The 24,835-nt window shown below is 33.9% G+C and overlaps 1 protein-coding gene and 1 pseudogene across 6 annotated transcripts in view; one reads left to right on the top strand and one right to left on the bottom strand.

Annotated features, from left to right (window-relative positions):
* The first annotated feature begins 6,742 nt into the window (after nt 1–6,742).
* On the top strand, nt 6,743–13,347 carry LOC119258527 (60S ribosomal protein L7a-like; annotated as a pseudogene).
* PDS5B (PDS5 cohesin associated factor B) overlaps nt 10,740–24,835 on the bottom strand; it is a 165,522-nt gene continuing 151,426 nt past the window's right edge. For 3 of the 6 annotated variants that reach the window (XM_054701568.1, XM_054701565.1, XM_054701567.1), the window contains exons 32-35: nt 21,611–22,050; nt 21,408–21,518; nt 18,408–18,546; nt 10,740–17,043 (exon numbers count right to left, since the gene is read on the bottom strand). In XM_054701568.1, the coding sequence (XP_054557543.1) occupies nt 17,008–17,043; nt 18,408–18,546; nt 21,408–21,518; nt 21,611–22,050 (726 nt within the window). In that variant the 3' untranslated portion in view covers nt 10,740–17,007. The remainder of the gene's footprint in view (nt 17,044–18,407; nt 18,547–21,407; nt 21,519–21,610; nt 22,051–24,835) is intronic. The other 3 variants (XM_054701566.1, XM_037527149.2, XM_054701569.1) reach the window with 2 other exon arrangements.

The raw sequence follows: 24,835 nt of genomic DNA, 5'->3' as shown, positions 1-24,835 counted from the left end.
ATAAAAACGGCCACTGTACCCTTCAAAGATATCAGTAACTTTTTTTTAACTTCTCTGGGAGAAAAACAGAAACTAAGATGAAGAATTAAACCTAAAATTATAAGCTATTTTGAAATGAGTAGTAAGTGGAAAACAAAGCCTGCAGAATGTAATCAAGTAGTACTCAGAAGAGAAACTCATATATTAGAAAACAAAAAAGAATAAAGGTAAATGAACTAAAAAAATACAATCCAATAGACTAACGAAAGAATTAATAAATTCAAATAAAGTTGAATAAATGGAGATCACTGAAGAAATTACAGAATAACAAGAAACAACAAACAAAAAATGTTCAACCAAAAAAACGAAAAGCAGAAAATTTCAATGAAATTTCCTAGAAAATTTCAATGAATCCTATGACAGAGGAAAAAAAGAGGTGACAAAAAATTAGAATCAAGAAAAAAAAATAAAGCTACTACAGGACATTTACAAAATAAAAGAGCACATATAAAGCTTTTACCAACAATATTTTAAGTCTAGACATGCACAACAGCTAAGGAAAACATGAGTTATCAATTTCACTTCAGAAAGAAGCAAAAAACTTGGATTACCCAAACAAAAAAAAACTAAGAAGATAAAAGCTTTGGCTCTTAAAAAGCTATGTACGTTGTAAGGAGAAAGAGTAGGCTGCTAGTTTTCCTACCCACCATCAACAAACAATTAGAAAAGGTCTTTTTAATGAAAGATACAACTTGCAAAACTATTACGAAGGAAATTGTAAAACTTAACTGATAAATGTAAAAGGTAGAAAGACAGCAACAACACACCATATTAATAAATGGAAGATTCATTACCATAAAGATGGTCATTCTCTCCAAATATTTTCTCTTAATTCAATATAATTCCAACAAAAATCCCAAGAACTTTTTACAAAAATTGGCAACCTGATTTTAAAATCAAGTGACAGTGTAAAAAGATAAGAAAGTGTAGAAAGAAAAGAAATTCTGAAGAGGGAAATGCCTTTCTAATGCTAATGAAAATACACTGGTTGCAGGAGTACAAGAAAAACTAATGGAACATGAGAGACTATAAACAATATATATTATAAAAAGGAAATTCAGGGCCTCCCTGGTGGTACAGGTGGTCGAGCACTGCGCTGTGAAGCTGTCTGCAGCCTCTGCAGCACGGGTTCAATCCCGGCCGGCCGGCGAGAGTCCCACATGGTGCAGCAGACCTCTCCTGTCTTGCCCACTGCTCCCCTCAGCAGTGTATTTCATCAGTCTGCCTGTTCTGTTCCCCACTCTGTCTCTGGTGAATCCTCTCACCCTCCTGCACATCTGGCCTGTACTCTGGCTCTTGTATAAAAATAAATAAATCTTAAAAAAAAAGTAAATCCATTATTCTTAATATATTCTCAATAAAGGCACTTTGTATATGGTAAATATGGCACTTAACATCAAAGTAGAAAGAATAAGCTAATAAGTAACAGTGCTGAGGTAAGTGCCCATGTCTTTGAAAATAAGGTAAATAAGATCCTCGAATCTACAGTATACACGTTGATTTCAAATGGATATTAATCTAAAAGTGAAAAGCAAACAAGAACTCTTTTACAATGCTGGTGATAGTATATCTAGAGTTATAGAACAACTCTGGAAGATGATTTGGAAATGCCTAGAAAGTAGAATACCATATTCAAAATTGAACATTTCCAATAAAAAAATTTACTCTGGCACTGGTTTATTATAATAATGAAATTGCGAACAATCTGATTAGCCATCAATAAGAAAAACGATTAACTTATAAAAATGAACTAACGTATTCAAACAAAAAGCTTTGCAAAAACAAGAAAAAATTTATAGAACTTAATCAAACATAGCGCCAATTATGAGTTATGCCTTTATTTTGTCATTAAAAAAAATGCCGCAAATTTTAAGGTACCACTGATTTTTTTAAAATCCTGACTTCATATATCACAAAAAGTAGAGAAATCAACATGTATCCACATAGCTATATTTATAAGCCAGTATTGGGTGAAAAAAAGTAGCTGGTTTTAAAATAACAGACATGATGGGCTTTTTCCACAAAATTTTAAAATACAAAGTAGTCCTGTATTTTTTTTAAATCCTCATGTAAAATGAGGATGAAAACATGTACAGGAATAATACACATTTATATAAGGATAGTTATCTTAGTTAAAACAAAGAATAGAAAGAGACTGTAAGTTTTAACCATATATTTTAGTATTGTCAATAAAAAAACGAGGTGCAGTTTTTGCATAGCATATATACTAAAGGTGAGAGTCTTCTTATGAAACACACAAATTCACACTTCATAGCATCTATGAGACAATTATGGAATGTTTTTAAAACACAATGGAGAAACATTGTTAAACATTCCTGAGAGACTTTACTACTCGCTCACAAAGAGTGTGGCGGGAGAAAGGAAATGCGCGTGTGCGTGCGTGTGTGCATGTGTGTAGGCCGGCAGTGGGGGAGGGAAACAAGTTAGTATGAACTAAAATAAATATGACCAAGTATTAACATCTTCTAGATTTAGAAAATGAGATCATGATGGCTTACTGTATTATTTCCTGAATGCCTGAAAGCTTTATTTGAAAATACTTTAAAAGAAAAATTTAAAAGGCACTACGCACAATTAAAATGCATGTACTAGTAAGATTTCAGGACATGAATGATTCCTACCTCACACAAACTATCCACAGAAAAATAGAGATAGCTTTCCAATTCATTCTCGAAGGGAAGCAAAACCCTTTGTCAATACTGAAATAACACAGAATAAAGAAAATTGTAAAGTAATTCACACCTCGACATGAGTTTAGGTTATTGAGTAAAATGTTAGCACACTGATTATACTAGCATGACAATGCTGTAAGTCCTACCAAAGCAAGAATGATTCTTTATATGAAATATATTAAAATAATCCATCAGATTAAGTTATAAATTTTTAAAAACATAACCTGTCATACAAACATGGAATTCAAAAATGCCATGCAACACACATTCTGGATTTTATTTAATAACCCTGATCAGACAGAAATACAACCTACTTTAAAGTGGAAAATGATGCTTTCAATTTAATAATACTTGGAGGTTAGCCAATACAATTAGATCAGAAAAATGTGACACATAAGTATCAGAGCAATTTGAAGTAATAATGACAAAATCATTTGCAGAGTGCTACCTACATCAAGCAAACCCCAGAGAATTAAACTGAAAAACTATTAAAAATAATAAAAGTTCAGCAGTGTGGCTGAAAAGATAGCATAGCAGTCATAACCAATTAGAAAATAATGGAATGATAACAATATTGTCAACAGTAAGATTTGTAAAATAATTTTTAAATGATTCAAAGCCTACTATAATGAAGTAATAAAAATTTATTAAAGAGGAACTTAAAAAATCTATTGATAGGCAGACTGAACATTATAAAATTATTGATATTTTAAGAGAAAATAAACAATAGCCAAGAACAAGACAGTTTTTAAATCAATAATGTTCAGACCAAATATAGGATAGTTTACAGATATAATAATTACATTAGGTGCTGACCTAAGGCACAAACAGATGAATGAAATATGAGCCCCAAAATAGATCTAATTTACTTCATGGGCACTTCAAAGCATTGGAGATAAGAGAAACTACACAATAAAATGCATTTAGAAATTACTATAGATACACTTGAGATAATTAGACAACAATCACACACAAAATGTATAGTCCCCAGATGTAATAGCTGTTTTTAAAAGCAAATATAAGTACTAGAAGCAGAAAAATATTTTCAAAATCTTGTACTAAGCACAAAACCCAGAAGCCATAATGAAAAAAACTGAGATTTGAATTCTTAAGTAAAGATGTACTATATGTATAATGTATATAAACATGCATTCCATAATAAAGATACCTCTTTTTTTAAAGTTAAAAAGTGACTCACTAGAAGGTATCTTCACACAAAGGTGGGTTTTCCACTGCTCTTCACAATCCACCCTTTAGCTCTTCCAAAAGACCTACATTACCTGTTTCACAAACCAAAAGAAATGCAAAAAGGATTCAGTTTTTATGACAAATGTAAAAACAGCATTCAGCATTTCTTTGGCAGAAGCAATTCTTGAGGCAGTATGTACCCTGAGCAGGCAGAGTAGTCCTACCAAGCACCTTCCACAGGGACTATTTAATACAGGTTGTGTATTTACCATATTATTCCTGCTTTCACTATGTTAGCACTATTTTAGGTTTTGTGTGTTACTGGATATGAATTGGTAGATTATTCAGCATATCTGGAAACACTCAAAAATTTTACTAATTCAGCTTATGAAACATATAATAGGAATGCTCTATTTTTGGATACCAAAGAAACCTGTATTTAACATGCAAGAATTAGTGAAAGGATATACAAAGAATTCATAGAAAGATGGTAAACCTACTTGACGCATAAACGCTCACATAAAACTGTAACTTTTTCATAAATAAAATATTACAAGGGGGCTAATGTTCATAATCCACCTTTTTCTTCCCTTTTTACCCATAGATAACAACAATGATAAAAACACAAACAGCGAAGTAAAAAAAATCAGCAAAGAAAATGAACAAGTAACTCATAGCCTAGCCAAATAAAATAGCCAAAATAAATACATGCAACAATGTTTCATTTGCAATTAGAGACATGCAATGAAAACAAAATAATTTTGTAACCACTGGATTGACAAAAAAGTATTGGTACATTTTTGGAGAGCAATTGGGCATAATTTATAATTTAGAGGAACTCCACAATTCTCCGCATAGAAATCTATTTTTTACAGGAAATCTGGTACTTCAGCACGAAGATACACACACACACACACATATTTATATACACATATACACACAAGAATAATCATTTGCTGCATTGCTTGTAACGGGGGAAAATATAACCAAAATGCCCATAAACAGAAAAATGATTAAATTATGGCATCCTATACAACCAGCATTAAGCAGTTGCTAAAATAGTTAAGCCCATATGTACTGTTTTATAAGATCATGAAGTAGAGGGAAAAGCTGTAGTAAGACATTCAGTATGTTCCCACTTACATAAAAACAGAAGTTATTTAGGAATATGAGCGAGAAAGTGAGGCAGAGAGCAACCCTGAACAAGGGGAGGGTGATTTTCAAATTTGGCTCTGAATGTTTGTTTCTATTTCCTTTCTATGAGGAAGTATCTAGACTTTTAAACTAAAAATACTTAACCATTAATATGAGCATTGCTTATCTCAACAAGGGAATTACAAAACAGGGTCTGGTTAGATATAATTTTGAGGCCTGAAGACAAGGTAATTGTCTCAAGAACAAACTACTAAATTAAGCTAATCTTTTTATATGCATCATCTAACTGGACTCCCGGCTTAAAGTACTTTAATGGTACTATACACCTTTCTAATGTCATCATGTTTAATGTAGTAAGTTTCATAGCTCTATTCTTTTGTTCTAAAAAGCCATGAGCAGCTTTGGAATCCAAAGCACTACCTACACATTGTTCCTCTGAACTACTTTTGCAATCATATCTTCCAAATACCCAACCATTCAAGAAGTTCTTCACTTCAGCCAACCTAGTCTTCTCAGTTCCCATCTGGTATGCACACAATCCCCAAATATTCAGATACACATCATCTATAAGGTGCTATAGGGAATAAAACAGTATTCCCACCCCTCCAGAAACTTATTTTTTTGTAAAGATTTATTTATTTGTGTATACAAGAACTGGGGTACAGGCCAGAGGTGTTGGGGGGTGGTGAGAGGATTCACCAGAGACAGAGTGGGGAACAGAACAGGCAGATTGACTGAACAACACTGCTGAGGGGAGCAGCGGGCAAGTAAAAAGTCTGCTGTGCCATGTGGGTAGCTCCCTGGCGGGGGATCGAACTCATGCTGCAGTGGCTGTGGATAGCTTCATAGGTTGAGTCTTTAACCCCTTGCACCACCAGAGAGGCCCAACCTCCAGAAACTTTTTATATACGAAAATTACATGCACCCAAGTGGCATAATGCAGACTATACAGTGAACCCAATTAAACTCTTTAGTTTTTCCAAGAATGAAAGCATTATGTATACAGTTTTGGCTTAAGGAAATTATTTGAATTCTAACCCAAATCAGTATTGTAAATATGTCTGAGACCCATCGACTCTGATTGGCTCTACTCTAGCTTTTGGGCAAATCTGGGTTTCTTAATTTGTAAAATGTAATACATTTCTCACAATGGGAGATAATGTATTCTAACACTCTTTATTAGGAAATCCCAACAGGTTCCTTCAACTCAATTGAACAATTTTTAATATCTGTTCTTTATCTACATTTTAGTAGTTTAGATTTATTCATGATTTTCAGTAGCCCCTATGCGGGCTAGGCACTGTGCTGTGAAGTGATAAAGAAGCACAAATATATACCATCTGTCATCGTGTACTTTTACCATATTGGAGGCATTTGTTCATCAAATAATCAAAATGTCAACTATGTTAAATGTATAGAGAGAGGTAAACTAAGAGTTTGTCCTGATCATCACAGAAATCAAGAAAGGCTTCCTTAGGGGAAATTCTTATAGCGTGAGTATGAAACAACTAGACATGGCAAAAGGAGGAAGAGTGCTCCAGGCAGGAATAGAATATGCTTTATCTTTTGAATGTGTATATAGACACTAATAGCTAGTTACTCTGGGAACGGGACTGAAAGAATAGTGCACCTAGCACAGACTATGAAGACATGACTAACTAGATAGAATGACCAAAGACACAGAAGTTTGTAGGACACGTTATCCTAGATACAAAGGTAAATTGTTAAAGGATTGCAGGGTTTCTATTGCTGCTGCTACTGCTGCTGCTGCTGCAAGTAGATGGGCTCAATGTATTACACAAACCTGACTATATTGTGAAATGAATTTGAGGTAAGACAAGAGTAAATGTGGGCCAGTCTGAAGCAAAGAAATGATGATAATTTAGTATAAGGCAAGATAATGCTGGTGAAAAAAAAATAGAAAAATTCAAGAGATAATCAGGAGATAAACAGAACTTGATGAGACTGTATATGAGGGCAAAGGAGTCATCAAGGGCAATTTCTAGATTTCTGTTTTAATTTACTAGTTGAATGTTAGTTCTATTTTCAGATATATGACAGGAACAGGTTTGGGAAGATTGTGCATTTAGTTTTGGATATGTTGAATACAGAGTATTTTGTTAAATTAAAAAATTTTTTAAAAAAATCTAACCATTCTTCTACTCAAAGCCATGTAACAGAATCCCACCGAACTTTGAATAAAATTTCCCAAAGGCATGTAAGAATGATTTGACTCTATTTCCTCACTTTCTCCCCTATTCATTTATCAACCCTGCTCATTTTCACTCCAAAAGTACTAATATTCTTGAACTCCTTGATGTCATTAAGTTCATTCTTCTCAAAGGGCTTTTGTACTTAAGTCTTCACTCTGCCTGGAATACTATGCCCCAGGTATTCATATGGTTTGATCTCTCAACTAAATGGAAGACCATGTTCAGATGTCATCTTCTCAAAGAACCTCCTCTATCCTATATAAAAAGCCTTCCTGCTAAAGTCTAGGCTGGAAGGCTTCATAAAATCTCCTCTAATCTTGATGTGCTAAAGGAAAAGGCCTATTATATAATACAAATCTTATCCTCAAGATGTTTGAAATCAGTTGACAGTCTAACTAAATCTGCAACTCAATTCAAATTCCATGAATTGAGATGATCAATCCTCACACTAGCAGAAATGTCCAAACTGAAGCAAAGAGAGAAAATAAGAGTGGAAACAAGAAAGTAAAGGAAAAGAACATGGGACACAAACAGTATAATACATTTATAACTGGAGTGTCAGAGAGGAAATAAGAGAACATGTGAAGGGCTAATGGCCAAAAATTTTTTCTTGATGGAATATATCAACTAAGAGATTCAAGAGTTCAGTAAACCCCAAGTGGAATAAATAAAATGAAAATGATAAATAAGTTTATGGAACTATTAACATGTACTAGAATCTTTAATATGTTTTATTATCTTCTCCCTAACAAATATTTTCAATGTTTCCATTACACATATTTACAAACTTTCAAAATCTCACAGACCAGATGCCACAATTAAAAGTATAGAAACTCATTATAGTCAAACTGCTGAAAACAAAGCTAAAAACATAATCCTAAAAGCAACCAGAAAAAACACATGACCTACAACGAGCATAAAGTTTTCAACTGACTTCTCAACAGAAAATATGAAAACCAAAAGCAACGGGATGCCAACTTTAATAATGCCAAATAAACAAAAGTGCCAATACAGAATTCAGTACCAAAATATCCTTCAAAAATGAAGGTACCAAAGTCATTTTAAATATCTTGCTAACACTAAGTTAACTGTACTACAAAAAGCAATACTAAATCAATATTATCAAATGGCCATTCTACCCAAATCAATTTACAGATTCAATGCAATGCATATAAAAACTTCAATGCCATTCTTCAAAGAAATGGAATAAATATTGCTGAATTTACATGGAATCACAAAAGACTCTAAATAGCTAAATGAAAAAGGACTAAAAAGGGGGAATAAGGGATTATACCTCCAGGCTTCAAACTATACTACAAAGCAGCATGGCACTGGACCAAAAACAGACACACAGACCAAATGTATAAAATTGAGGGCCCAGAAATAAAACCATACATATACGGTCAAATAATTTATGACAAAGGAGCAAAGAATATATACACTGGAATGAGAAATGTCTCTTCAACAAGTGGTGCTGGGAACACTGTGGACTGCCATATACAAAAGAATGAAACTAGATTCTACCTCACACCATACACAAAAATGAACTCAAAATGGATAAATAACTTGGACATAAGACCAGAAACCCTAAAATATATAGGAGAAAACACAGGCAAAACACTGTACGACATAAACTTCAGAAACATCTTTGAGGATGTTTCTCCAGAAGCAAGGAAAACAAAGAATATAAACAGCTGGAACTACATTAAACTAAAAAGCTCTGCACAGCAAGAGACACACTAACCAAAATGAAGAGACACCCTAATGAATGGGAGAAAACATTTGCACACCCTACAACTGATAAAATACTGACATTGAAGATCTAGGATTCACAAGTCAATAGAAACAAGTCAAAAAGCACAATCAAAAAATGGACAGAAGAGCTAGACAGGCAATTCACCAAAAAAGAAATGCAAGTGGACAAAGGCATATGAAAAAATGTTCAACATCATGTATTATCAGGGAAATGCAAATACCACTTCCACCTCTAAGAATGGCCCACATTATAAAAAACAGAAACAAGTGCTGGTGAGGGTATGAAGAAAAAGGAACCCTCTCACACTCTTGGTGGGAATGTAGACTGGCCTAGCCACTATGGGAAGCTGTGTGGAAGTTCCTCAAAACACTAAAAATGGATCTGCCCTACAGCCTAAGGAAACTTGTACTCTATGTTAATTACAGCACTATTCACTATAGCCAAAACATGGAAACAAACTAAATGCCCTAAAACAGATGACTGGATCAAGATGTGCTATATATACACAATGGAATACTATTCAGTGACAAAAAATGATAAACTCATGACATCTGCAGCAACATGGATGGGGTTGGAAGGGATTATGTAAGTGAAATAAGAAAGAGAAACATAAAACTACCAGACAGTGTTACTTATATATGGAATATAGAGAAACCAAACAAAGGGTCAAAGACAAACCTTGAAAGTTGACCAATGATTGTGGCATTGGGTGGGGGTGGGAAGAGGACGGTAAAAGTGGTGGGGGGAGTGTGTGAAGAGCACAAGGGACTATGGTGATGGAATATGTGTGAATTGGTGGTGGGAGAACTACAGTGATCACACCTGAGGGGAGAAATCATATACTGTCCAAAAATTAGCACCAATGTAAGAAAAAGGTATTTCATTTAAAAATAAATTAAATTTAAAAAAGAAAGTGGAAGGAAGGAGGGAACAGAGGCTACTAGAGAAAAGATGAATACTAAGAGATAAAAAATAAAATAAGCAATACTAAAAGTTCTTCAGGCTAAAGGAAAGTAAATTAAAAGGGAAACATGAAACTAAGGGGGAAAGAAGAAAAATGTAAGGGAGTAAACAGGAAACACTGACTAAAGTAGCAGCATCACAGCATTTATAAGGCGAAACATACAACAATTGTAGCAGAGAGCAGAGTTGCAGCAAGAGGTTAAGCTATTAAACTTCTTACACTGTTCAGTAAAATAGTACAACAAAGACTATAACAAGCCAAACACAGACATTGCAATCTATAGAGGAGCCACTAAAATAATAACACAATCAGGAATAACTAAAAGCTAATAGAAGAGAACAAATAATAATGAGCTAAAAGAAGGCAGGAAAAGGAGAACATAAAGGAATAAAGAAGACTGATAAAAAGTTACCAAGATAGCTGATTTAAATCCTGCCATCAAGGATACAAAATCAATGCACAAAAACCAATAGCCTTCCTATACACAAACAATAAACCTGAAGAAGAAATCAAGAAAACAATTCCTTTTATTATTGAAACAAAAAAATCAAATACTTGGGAATAAACCTAACAAAAGAAGCAAAGGACCTATACAAAGAAAACTATAATACTGTTAAAAGAAATAGAAGTATTGCGTTCTCCTGCCACCGGGTGAGGGTCCCACGTGGCACGCAGACCTCTCCTGCCGCCCGCTGCTCCACTCAGCAGTGTACTTCGGTCCTTCTGCCTGCTCTGCTCCCCGCTCTGGCTCTGGTGAATTCTCTCACCCTCCCGTGCTTCTGACTGTACCCAGTGCTTGTATGTATGTATGTATGTATGCATGTATGTATGTATGTATATATAAATAAATATTGAAAAAAAAAAGTAGTAGACACAAAGAAATGGAAAGACATTCCCTGCGCATGGATTGGAAGAATTAACATTATCAAAATGGCCATCCTACCAAAAGCAATTTAGAGTCAATGCTATTCCAATTAAAATTTCAATGTCATTCTTCGAGGAAATAGAAAAAATATTGATGAAATTCATATGGAGCCACCAAAAATCCCGAATAGCCAAAACCCTCCTGAAAAAAAAAAAAGAAGGGAATGGAGGCATCAGTCTCCCATATTTCAAACTATACTACAAAGCCATAATAATCAAAACTGCATGGTACTGGAACCAGAACAGACACATGGACCAATGGAACCAAATAGAAAACCCAGAAATAAACCCACAGATCTATGGTCAACTAATCTTTGACAAAGGAGCAAAGAATATGCACTGGAGCAAAGAAAGTTTGTTCAATAAATGGTGCTGGGAAAACTGGGTCACTACATGCAAAAGAATGAAGCTTGACCACTACCTCACACCAAGCACAAAAACCAACTCAAAATGGATTAAAGAACTAGACATAAGACCTGAAACCATAAAATATATAGAAGGAAATACAAGCAAAACACTACATGACATGCACCTCAAAGACATCTTTACAGACGCATCACCCAGAGCAGTGATAGTGAAGGCAAAGATAAATAGCTGGGGATTGTTAAATTAAAGAGCTTCTGCACAGCAAAAGAGACAATTATGAAAACAAAGAGAAACCCCACCGACTGGGAGAAAATTTTTGCACACAACACTAATGATAAAGGACTGATCACAAAAATCTACAAAGGAGCTGATGAGACTCAACAAAAACAAAGAAAATAATCCAGTCAAACAATGGGCAGAAGAGCTAAAAAGAAACTTCTCCAAAGAGGAAATACAAATGGCCAACAGGCATATGAAAAAATGTTCAACGTCACTTGCAATCAGGGAAATGCAAATCAAAACTACAATGAGATACCATCTCACACCAGTGAGAAAGGCACATATTAAAAAAACTAGCAACAACAAATGTTGGCGAGGATGTGGAGAGAAAGGAACTCTCCTGCACTGCTGGTGGGATGCAAACTGGTCCAACCACTATGGAGAGCTGTGTGGAGATTCCTCAACCTACTAAAGATAGCGCTTCCATAAGACCCAGCAATTCCACAACTAGGTATTTACCCAAAGGACACAGAAACATTAATTCCAAAGGGCACCTGCACCCCTATGTTTATAACAGCACTATTTACAATAGCTAAGCTATGGAAACAACCCAAACGCCCAAAAATAAGATGACTGGATCAAGAAGATGTGGTACATATACACAATGGAATATTACTCAGCAATCAAAAGAGATAAACACATGTAGTTTGCAGCAACATGGATGGAGCTGGAAGGGATCATGCTCAGCGAAATAAGCCAGAAAGAAAAAGAAAAATACCGGATGGTCTCACTCATAACAGGAATCTAGAAAACCTAAATAAGGGACCAGGAAAAAGAATAACTATAAGAAAGAAAAAAACCAAAATCAACAAACAACTATGAACCAGAGACACCCTTTGGGGGTGGGGGGGAAAGGAGGGATTGGGGTCAAAATCAGAGGGTTGCAATTGTATGGGAAATATAAAAATTAAAAAAATAATAAAAATAAATTCTGCCATCAGTAATTACACCAAAAGCAAACAGTCAATAAACATTTTAAGAACAAAAACTCTAAGATTGGGTAAAAGGATGCAGCCACCAGAGGCCAAAAGGCACCAAGGTAAAGAAGCTGGCCCTGCCCCCTACGATTGCAAAGAATCAGGAGGCCAAGAATGTGGTAAATGAATTGTTTGAGAAAAGTTACAGGACTTTTGGCACTGGACAGGACATCCAGGACACACAGAAGAGACCTCACACGCTTTGTCAAATGGACCCACTACATCAGGCTGCAGCAACAAAGGGCTATTTTAAGTGACTAAAAGTGCCACCTGCCATTTACCAGTGCACACAGGCCTTGGACCACTAAAACCGCTACTCAACTGCTAAAGCTGGCTCACAAATACAGACCATAGTCCTAGGAAAAGAAGCGAAGATTGTTGGCCTGGGTTGAGAAGAAGGCTGCTGGCTAAGGGGATGTCCCCACTAAGAGACTACCTATCCTTTGAACAGGGGTAAATACTGTCATCACCCTGATGAGAACAGGCTCAGCTGGTGGTGATGTGGAAGCCAAGTTGTCTGTCTTCCTACCTGCCCTGTCTTGGAAGATGGAGGTTTCCTACTCCATTATCAAAGGAAAAGCTGAACTGGGGACCACCGTCACCTTTACACAGGTTACTCTGAAAACAAAGGAGCCCTGGCTAAGCTGGTAGAAGCTATCAAAACCAATTACAGTGACAGAGGTCATGAGATCTGTAGTCACTGGGGAAGCACATTCTGAGTCCAAAATCGGTGGCTAGCACCTCCAAGCTGAAAAAGGCAAAGGCTAAAGAACTTGCCACTAAACTAGGCTAAATGTATGCTGCTATGTCTTCTGCACATAAAAAGAATAAACATCCTTCAGCCATTGTAAAAAAAAAAATGCCACGAAGGCATAAAATGTTTTCACATCACTCACTTTAAATATAAGAATACAAACAGGTTGAAAATAAAAGGGTAAAAGAGGTTCTGTCATCCAATCAACAGCTAAAACTGGTATGCAATGTTAACGTTGGACAAAGCAAACATGAAATATTCATAAAGATACAAAGTGATATTTTATAATTATGAAACGTTCACTTAATCAGAGACATTATGCACTGAGTAACATAGCTTTGAAGTACATAAAATATATTCTCCACTACTCATTTCTGCACTATCCTGCTTTCCTTTCTTACTCACTGCACTTTTCACAGTCTGACATCATGTCATATATCTAATTAGTTTTCATACTTCTCCAACCTTATAATTAGACTAGCTAGTAGTAGGCACGCAATACGTATTTGCTGAAGAAATGAGTAGAACTTCCACTAACAATGTGTTTTCTTATGGCTTATTTCCAAAGTTCTATTATCTACCTATTTTTTTCAGTTATGCAATCCACTAATTTTAACAGCAATAAATCTTTGTTAGCCAAGATTTGCATGACAAGTTCATAAAGCTCCAATATTAAATATCATCCGTCTTTGTTCATTTAGTAAACATATTCCAATATATGTATTGATTCACATAAATCAAATAAACAATTATATTAGCTTTCATGTTTATTCAACTTCACAGAAAAATCCAAAAATGTTTCTGAAAATTGGTTATTTATCTAAATACCAATTGTTCATTATGGTGACATAATACTATGTGGTAAGGGAGATGTGCCTAAGTTAAACAAATTTTTTTAATTCCTGATAATCTTCAAGTGGGCAAAAGGAAATCTTAAAAATCAAACTTACAAGTTGTAATAAGATACAGAAAGTAATTTAACCTTTAATACCTAAAACAAGTTTTACAGCCACATCTGTAATTTACATATACAGTGGAGATCACTGAAATAGCTTCCTGTTGCACTGCAGCAAGAAATTTTATTATAATGTAGATTAAACATATTTGCTACAGAGTGCAGCAAGATAACCTCACTGAAGAATCAAAATTTTCATAATGGAACTTGTTACAGTGAGTTAAATATTTTCTTAATTTTATACAGTACATATTTTCAAAATGAACATTATCACTGAAGAATTTGCTAACTACTGTTAGCAATTAATGTTTTATACATACTTAATTTTACTATAGTTATAGTATGTGGCTCTCTAAATGTTAGTACATGAAATGTTAAGTTTAAACATAATAAGGTACTCCTCCAAGATGAAGACTCAGGACATCAAAACTTCGATCATTATTGCACCTATTTTTCTACAGAAAAATGGAAATTTTACATCATAATCTTCCCAAAAGTGAACAGACAAGTTGCAAAATCACAGACTCATTGGCATTAAACAAAATCTACAATGAACAGTTTTTGTGAACTGATGTTCAACATTAATATACGATGAGATTTGGTTAACTATGATCATGCAAATAAAAATCCTCCACAATCATATTTTTATGTTTTATAAAACGGTCTTAAAGATATACTTTCATAAACATTTCTGGTGCAATTTTGCCAATGACAAAAATACAAAGCTATCCTTTATTCTTTATTTTATAGATTTAAAAACATGCCTTTGTACTGCTGACATAGAAATAAGCATGTATGGGAGAATAGGGCTAATGCAACATTTAAGAACCAATTATCTTGGCCCAACATTAGCTGCCTTGATATTTAGCAGCCTCCCACAATCACTGGTGTCATACGGTTGTAAATGAAGAATAGTTAAATATTGAGAGATTAAGACACAATTCACAACATTTTTTAAAAAGTAAAAAGCTGTTTCGTAAACATGAAGAAGTCTTTAAAAGAAAAATAATCACATCAATTGAGATATACACTGGAAAATAGTAAAATGTCATTTTCCAAAATAGTAGTTTCTTTATTATATCCCCCATCTATTATAACCAATCTTGGAATATACCTTAAACATAATGATGTATTATATGAAAATGCTCCATTATTCAGTGTGATAAATTTAATAAGTTAGAATATGATTATTTTTACGATGTTAAAGACATGGAAAAAAGAAAGAACAGCACCTGAAATACTAAAGTGAATTTAGGTAAGCATTAAAGTAGTAACATATATTTTGGTTCAAAACACAGTTTATAAAACTGTATAAAGGATACTGCCTTAAGTAATTTGTATCTATATTTTGCAGATTATAACAACGAGGAAAAAAAAGATCTGGTCTAAATCCAAATAAATTTCCACTTCTTCCAAAATGGACAAAGTAGAATTTCACTCAAAGTTCATAAGATTGTGATACCTACAGTAGCTCATATAGTTGGATATCACTCCCACCCTGCCCTCCCCCCAAAAAACAATTTTTTGGCTCCAAAATAAAGTACAATAATAAACTCTTGATGAAAAACTATGTTATGGGGCAATCTATCATATACTATGGGCTAAATATGAATTTACAAAGAGCACATCCCATTTTCAGCAATTTTTCCATTAACATGCAACTCACTATAAAATACAAAACACTTGCTTTCAAGAACAGCTTTATAAAGACACACTGCATCAATAAAATTTTTTTTCTTTTTCTGATTAACACACTATTATGGAGAACTGCAACTTTTCTAATGTGTATATATCAGATTTTATATTATAGTGTAATAATTTGCATTTTCTGAACATATTGTCCAAGAGGAAATATCTATACACAATAACATTCTAGACTATTAAAATCTAATTCAAATTACAGAATTTTATTGATACAGTAGATTAATAATAACTGAAAAGGATGGTAAAATGGGATAAAGAATTCAGTACATTATTTTATAACACACTCTTTAAAATTAAAATATTTTAAATCTCTCTCTTCTTAAAATTTTCATTGCCATGAAAGGCCAGAAAATTCTGGAACCAATACTGAGGTGTAAAATAATCAAACAACTTCAGGACTATTTCACAATTTGCAAGGAGTCCTCCCATCAGAGGCTTCGCTCAGATGTAATGGCAGACAATTTAGCACCTCTGAAGATTAAGGGTGCCCAGGAGTAAACACTATGTAAGATACACAAGGGAAAGAGACCATTTAAATTCTCCAACAAAGAGTGACATCAAGGAAATGACACCGTTTGTTGAAAAAAATTTTCACAGTAAAACTGCAGAGAATACAAATACAAACACTGACAGATTACTGCTTACGATCTATTCTAACAAAACTCTTTTCAAATCAATAGATCCAATAAACAGGGTACTGTCAGTTTAAAGCCGCAGATAAAAGCTATACAAGCACTTTAGAAGTCAGAAACATTAATAAAAAAAAAAAGAAAGAAAAATATATTTACAAGTTTCTTCTTTAGTTTATGTCTACATAGCCATCACACATTACATTTTCACAAGACTCTAGAGTCAATGTTATCACCATGTGTATGGCTAAAGTTGTATGACCACAAACACATGAGGTCATCAAAGTAAGGTCCAACTGTCCACTCTTCAGCAGTCCCATTTTGTGCAGCAAAGGCTTTATTCAGCCTCCGGCTTGACAACAAATGATTTTTTTCAAAGCTTTCACAAAGAAAGTTATTGGTTACATTTGTTCATCGCCTTTCTCTTTTAGAACTTCTCCGCCGTACCTTAAAAGAAAAGTCACCAGGTGATGAATTAAAATGGGTACAAAGTTATTGCAGAGTAATTAGTATTATTTACCAATTGTTATTCTTGCTTGGTTCAGATTTCCTCTTTTTTTTCCCTTGAAACCTTTCTCCTTTTAACTTTCTGCGCTGGCATCACATACTTAGATCTATATAACATATGAATTGCCACAATAGCCTTTCTCACAATAACAAAGAGAAAACTATTTTACTTCTCTATTTTAATAATTTTAAAGAGATATGAGTAGAAGTCAGTGTTGACAGCAAAAAAGAAAACACAAATATCCTTTTTACTTATATTTCCTTATATAAAAGAAAATATTTGATACCTCTGAACTTAGGCTTACAAATGTCTTTTTGGGAAAGTGAGTTTGGATCCTAACAATTATCAAATACATGTGTGTATATATATATATATATATATATATATAAAATACTCTTAAGTTCAGACATGTTACTATTTACTGGCAAACACTAATAAAGCCTAAAAATTTAGTTCAAAAAGGATCAATATTAATAAGAAATACAAACAAAATAAGGGTTTTAATTAAATTATGGTATAGCTTTTGTTTGATGAAGACATCAATCACTATGGACACTTTAGCTTTATTTTTACATCCAAAAAAAAACCTTTCAGAAACAATGTTTGCCCAATTAGTTTGAGGACACAATTTATCATTTTTTTCTGTGATCCTAACTTACATAAATGAATCCTGATACAGACAGGAGAGATTACATTAAATAGGACAGAGATAGAGATCCAGCATTAGTATATTAAGAGAACAGCTCTTGTAAATGTGTTAATTATAGTACTTCAAAGAGAAATATCTGAGATGTATTAACTAGCAAAGTGGTTGTTTACCTTAAAAAAAAATTCTCAGAATTTTCACATTCCTACTTTCGTAAGAGTCTATTACAAAGTGCATGAATTACAAAGGCTGACTTTAAAGACATGATTTTATTCTGTATGATTGATTTACTTCTAGTTTCTACAGTGAAATTCAAACAAAAAGTTATTAAGTATAAATAGTATACTTAACAGATAGGTGCTCTAAAAATCAAGGCAAAACCTAAATGCTTAAAAATACTAAACTTGTTTGTTTTTTCAGTTTAAAACTTGACATTTATGTTTTCACTAGGTCACATCTATTATTCTCAATTAGCTTCAGGTTCCCCAAAAAAATGTTTTCTCTATTATTCAAGTCAGTAGGTAAAACAACAGTATAAACTAATGAAGAAAAATATACACTTAATTATTAAGTAACAGCAAGTGCTAAACGGATCTAATCAAGTATTCACCAACGGTATTTCACACTATCACACATGGAACTTTAATAAATACATACATTTACTGTAGAAACTTCCTCTTCTTCTGTTTCTTCCTGTGGAATATCATCATTGACAGGAGAGCTACCTTGAAACACATCTATTTCTTCACTTGAATCATTTTCTTTAGTGGCTGCTTGTTTGGAGCGTCCTACACGGCTAGAGCAAAAAACATTAAATAAAATGAGGACTCTGATCTTTAAGAAGTAGATTTTCCCATCAGAGGAAATACTTGTTTAAAAAGCAGAAAATCTGGAGTCTTTTCTAACAGTGTACCAGTCTTTATCTGACCCTAGAGAGTGTACTTATAAAGAAATCTCATTCATTCACTTCTTTTTTTTTTTTTTACAAATTTTTTTTTTTTTAAGATTATTTATTTATTTATACAAGCACTGGGTACAGTCAGAAGCGCGGGAGGGTGAGAGAATTCACCAGAGCCAGAGCAGGGAGCAGAGCAGGCAGAAGGACCGAAGTACACTGCTGAGGGGAGCAGCGGGCGGCAGGAGAGGTCTGCGCGCCATGTGGGACCCTCCTCCGGTGGCCGGGGAGCAGCCGGGGATCGAACCGGCGCCTCAGAGGCTGCGGGCAGCTTCGCAACCCAGCGCTCAACCGCTGCGCCACTGGGGAGGCCCTCATTCATTCACTTCTATATCTTCATTGCTACTATGTATTTCCAAACCATCCTCATCTCTTGCCTTTTTTCTCTACAAAGTAATATTTAAAAAATGTAAAAACAGATGATGCCACCTCACTCCACAGGTAATTCTCTACCGAGAGTAATTTTGGAAATACCCTTAACATATTAAGCTCTGAAGGCTGGGACCTCCCTAGTGGCACAAGGGGTTAAGCACAACACTGTGAAGCTATCTGCAGCCTCTGCAGCACAAACTCACTCCCCAGCAAGCCAGGGAGCTACCCACATGGCACAGCAGACCTTTCCTGTCTGGCCCGCTGCTCCTCTCACCAGTGTATTTCAGTTGATCCACCTGTTCTGTTTTCCACTCTGCCTCTGGTGAATCCTCTCACCCCCCACACTTCTGGCATGTACCCCAATTCTTGTATGCATTAAGTCTTTAAAAAAAAAAATAAAGCTCTGAAGGCAGTCCTTGCCTACCTTTCCATATCTCTTTCCATTCCACAATTTTCTGCAACTACAGTTCAGCAAATCCTTCCTTCAGCTCTCTGAATCTGCCAAAATTTTTTCCACTTCACAACCTATACCTATACATACCTTAATGTTCCTCTCCCTACTCTCTACCTAATTCCTTCTGTTCCCAAGGAATCAGTTCATCACTTTCAAAAGAGAAAACTTCTGATTCCTCAACCTTCCCATTCCATTCCCTTGTAACCCTAAATTATTCCCTCAAGGCACATCTCACAATTTATAATTCCATATTTATGTGTGATTTATTTAATGACTACCTATATTTTATATTGTAAGTTTCATGAGGACAAGAATCATGTCTGTTTTATGACAGTATAGCCCCCAATACCTAGTACTCTCTGAAAGAGAAGGCAATCAAAATATGTAATAGATAACACCAGTTAATCAAATATTTTCATATTTTTTAATTAGCTTATCACATTTAAAAGCAATCTAAAATGTGTATTGTTTAAGGCCCTGCTCAAGTCACATAATTCTTTTAATTGTTTCAGTTTTTCAGGATATAAAAGAAAATACAGTAATAACATGAAATTAACATAATCCTTTTCAATTCCACTGAGGGCAAAACAGGAAGAACAGGCAAGTCAAAACTTATTAAACCAAGTCTAAAACAGAGCTTTCCAGTAAAGGGAAAACAGACTGTTAAGATACAATATACAACCTTTCTCTATTGATTTTCAAAAAGAAATAACCTGTTTCGTTTACAACATTCATGTGAAAACTGATGTAATTTTATAGGCTAACAATTATGTAAGTCCTTATTTTTCTTTTCCTCAAATATAAACAAGTTAAAGTTATGAGCATGAAAGGTATTTACCTCATTAATTTCTTATCATACAATTAACTATTAAAAGTTACTGTTTCTTTGGAATCCTTTTTTTTTAACAAAAATATTAATTTTCCGTGGTTGAATCCAAACACATTTATGAAGCTGACACAAAAATAAACTTACCTTTGCCTTTTACCTGAGGGAAAAAATTAAATGGAAGAAGGTATGAAGTACTGGCTAGACACTGAAGCAATTTTCCTCTTCCTGTGGAATACACAGGAACAGGAAAAACTTCTAAATACCTAAGTATTTAACCAAAGCATGTTGTCAACTCTGAAGTCAAACCATTGATTTAATTATGTAATGCAATTACTCTCAGCAAAACTGCAGAATTTCTAATAGATGGCATGTTATTTTACTTGCACTTAAACAACTGGAGGTGGGATGGGGAGGTGTCAAATCTACAAATTGTAGCACTGATGTTCCTGTCACATTACTAATTTTGAATACAGATTTCTTATTATAACTCTCTTATAAACGTGTTTGTGTAAACAGTCAAAATTACCTATATGTACATACAGATGTGTTAATTAGAAAAGAAAACCAGGATACCAAAAACGTGAGATCAGCACGATCACTTCTATGGATATAAATTAAGAAAAATGATGTCCATTACTTTCTTACAAAATTCAAAGAATAAAAGTAAAAATAAAAGCCATTTATCTTAAAGTTGCTGAGAAAAGACATGAAGAAAAATTAGTTTGCAATGATAAGGCATACTTGTCAATATGGTGTGATTATTTAAAAATACCTTATCTCTAGATACCATAAAGCCTGTATAGGGAATAATAAATTATTTAGTATTCATTTATAAAGATTTGCCTAAAACCTATAAAAATATACAAATGTTAACAGAGGGTTAACTGGGACATTGATCACCTAGGCAAGTTTGTAAAAATTTATCTTCCCTAGTGTTATGGTTTTAAATATATGGGATTTAAAACAGTTCTATGTATATTGATAAATTTATGAACTTTTGCAAATAATTTGAAATTGGTTTGAAATTTAATATTATTTACAACTTACACATTTTTTTTTGGTTGTGATGGTGATGGCGTTTTTGATGGTCTTCCTCGTCCTTTCTGTGGTGTGGATTGTGTGGATTCAACTGCACTAGTTTCAGGAGACTCTGCTCTGCTTTGGGGAAGACCCAAATGTGGATAATATCAAATTATGATTTACAATAGAGTGACTAAATCTATGCAGAGTTCAGAGTCACACATAATTACCTCTGTTGAGCTCTTCTTGATGCTCGGTGCTGCTTGCTTTTTGACTTCTGTTCTGTGTTTCCACTTTGTCTTTCCTCTTCCTCCTCCTCTTCTGTTGTCGAAGGTCCAGACTTTTTTTTGTTTCCTTTTTTAGAAGTTTTTATTGTTGGTTCTTCTTTGGGGGTCCCTCCACCAATAGGTTTTGGTGGTCGGCCCCTTTTACCTTTTTTTGGTGGACTATTCTGTTCATCCTCATTTTCTAGTATATCTTCCTTGAGCCTTTTTTCCTCAGACCACTGCTGTTCATCAGATTCTGAAGCTGTATGGCCTCTCTTCCGTCCACGCTGACTACCTTTAGGTTTCTGTTCCTGTACCAATTTAGTCAGGTCATCCAAACCTAACTTCTCTTCTGAATCTGTGACAGTTGTTTTTTTCCGGCTTCTAGGCTTATCCAATTCAGACTAGAAATAAATGTCACAATTTCAAACATAAAATTTTATTACACATTAATCTGAAGAATGAAACCAAAAAGTTGTTACCCACTTCTGTTAAATTTTCCATACACACACATACATAAAACACAAATACATATGGCTGATGTGCTGAGTTAATATGAATAGGTTTGCAACAATTTACATTCTTAAAAATCAGTGGAAAAAAAATCAGCGGGAAAAAAGTCAAATTATCTGAGTACCTTTTTTGTGTTTCATTAGTCATTAGCATTTAATTATGTTCTTGGTATTATGCCCATTTTCCTATTTGTTTACTGGAATTTTATTTTTTAATCTACAGTCTTCTATACTTTTGTGTTATCTTTAAATTTTATTTTCTATATATTATGGACTGAATTGTGTTCCCACAAAATTCAGATGCCGAAGTTGTAACTCTTAATGTGACAGTATGCAGGGATGGTGCTTTTAGGAGGTACTTCAGTTGAGATGAAATCATGATGGTGGGGGTCTGATGATGGGATTATTGCCCGTCAAAGAGAAGCACCAGAAAGCCCTCTCTCTGTATTTCTTTCCCCATCATGTGAGGACTCAGTAAGAAGGTGGGCCCCTGCAAATGAGAAAAGAGCTCTCATTTAAATTAAATTGGCTAGTACTTTATCTTGAACTTCCAAAACTCCAGAAATATTAGAAAAGAAACTTCTATAAAGACTCCCAGTATATGGCATTTTTTTATGGCTGCGTGAACTTATTTAAACATTATTTTATCTGGTTTTAGAATGCGATGTTAGATGAGGTCCTAAATTGTTTTTCCTCCCATCCCCCCAAAAGACTGATTTGTATGCTTCCTTCATTTTGCATTATGTTTCTAAAAATAAGACTGTTTCTAGGCTATTGTAAGAGTAGCACAGTGTGTTGTTATTATAACTAGATATGTTTGTGTCTGGCTGGGTTGATCTTATTATTAATCCTCTTTTCTGTATTCACTCATTCTTCCACATGGACATAAAAATCACACTGAAATTCTAACAATTATATAGTCATTTAGAAAGAACAGTCATCTTTTTAAATTTATTTTTCCCATGCAAGAAAAAAACATGTCTTCTCTCTCTTCAAGTCTTCTTAATTTTCTCAATTTTGACATTTCCTCCACAAAGGTTACATTTTCCCTACTTCTTTTTAAGGTTATGTTTAGATCTGTCTATCTAATTTTGTTTTTTGTAGTTGTCACTGTAGTAAATTCCCTTTCTCCCAAGGCTTTACTTAATATAAAATTAAATTACCAGAGTAAAGTTAGCCACATATATATATGTGTGTGTGTGTGTGTGTATATATAATATATGTATGTAAATGACTATCATGCTAAATTCTTAGTATTTCAATTCTCTAAGTATATAAAAATGAAAATACATGCATCTGCATTTTTCATTATTACACTTTAGATACCTAGTTCATGTCTTCCTAAATTAGTCAAAATAATAGTGGTGAAAGCTGCTTGTTTTGATCCCAATTATTAATAAGACTACTTCAAGTATTTATTTTGCCTTTAAGTAGAATGACTAAATTAGTGACTACTAATTAAAACAAAATTTTTAGCATGTTAAGGAAGCATCCTTCTAGTATTGGTTTGCTAATAATTCATATCTGTCATGAATAATTTTAAATTTTACGTCATTTTGGCATGATCAGAGACTTTCTTTTTAGTGCTTTTTTATTTGGCATACTGATTTACTGTATTATATTAATGATTTATTAGCACTAAATTATCCTTATATGCCAGGAAAAATATAAAACCTTTGACTGATTTTAACTTGCAAAATTAACAAACTTACATAAATTAAAAATTTATACATAAAGATAAAATTGCCCAGAAATGGAAAGATAGGAAGAATGTTAAATTAAAACTAAATTTGAAATGCCACCTTCAATTTTACAATGTTACAATTCATTTTAATGTCCAACGTTCTGAAAAAGTGTTTGAATTCATTGGGAAACTTGAGTTCCTTTGAAAAGGCTGGTGGAAAACAAGAAATTCAATGTTGGGATTTTTTTTTTAAGAATACCATAAAATAATCTAGTTTCCTAAAGCACTACATTCTGTAATTTCTTTTTTAGTTCACACTATGTCATTTTAAGAACAGAGGAAATATAAAATTGAAGCTAGGAAGCAGAAAATGGGGGAAATATGCTATCTATAAAACTAAATATTTTAATATAATGGTATATGGACAATAATTCCTTTCCTGTAAAATTTCAATGTGAAAAGCTGGTGGGGTGCAAAGACAATGGTACTCTTTCACTATAACCTATTGGCCTTTAATTAGAACTTCTGTCTCATAATGTTCACCTCCTTTGAGGCTATTTCAGCTAAAACTAGTTTATTAGTATGGTTCTTGTAGAACTTCTAAAAAATGAACATCATGTCACATGACAGATAGCAAAAGGTCTCCAATGTAATTATAAAAATAAAAGTCAAAAGCTCAGAATTTAAAAACAGTCCTACGAACCATAGAGACTTTATTCTATATTACTCCAAAAGATAGACTGAGGAACAGAATTTGTAAGATAAATATTAAGAATTAATACGAAATCATGTTTCCCAAAATTTTTGGAAGGGATAGGCAAGGGGAGGAATATGCAGGTGTGGGAATGAATGGGTGGCCTAACTGATTTTCCCAACAAATGAGAGATATTATGAGCTCTCCACTTAACGCATTTCAAGCATATGGTAACCACTCTCATTAATGATAATAAAAAATTTCTGCACTAAGTGACAAGTAGGACTAGAAGACATAAA

This window comes from Talpa occidentalis, unplaced genomic scaffold (genome assembly GCF_014898055.3).
Source record: "Talpa occidentalis isolate TD23 unplaced genomic scaffold, MPIMG_talOcc4v2.1 talOcc4.5, whole genome shotgun sequence".
Taxonomy (NCBI): Eukaryota; Metazoa; Chordata; class Mammalia; order Eulipotyphla; family Talpidae; genus Talpa; species Talpa occidentalis.
This window is presented reverse-complemented; position numbering and strand designations above follow the sequence as displayed.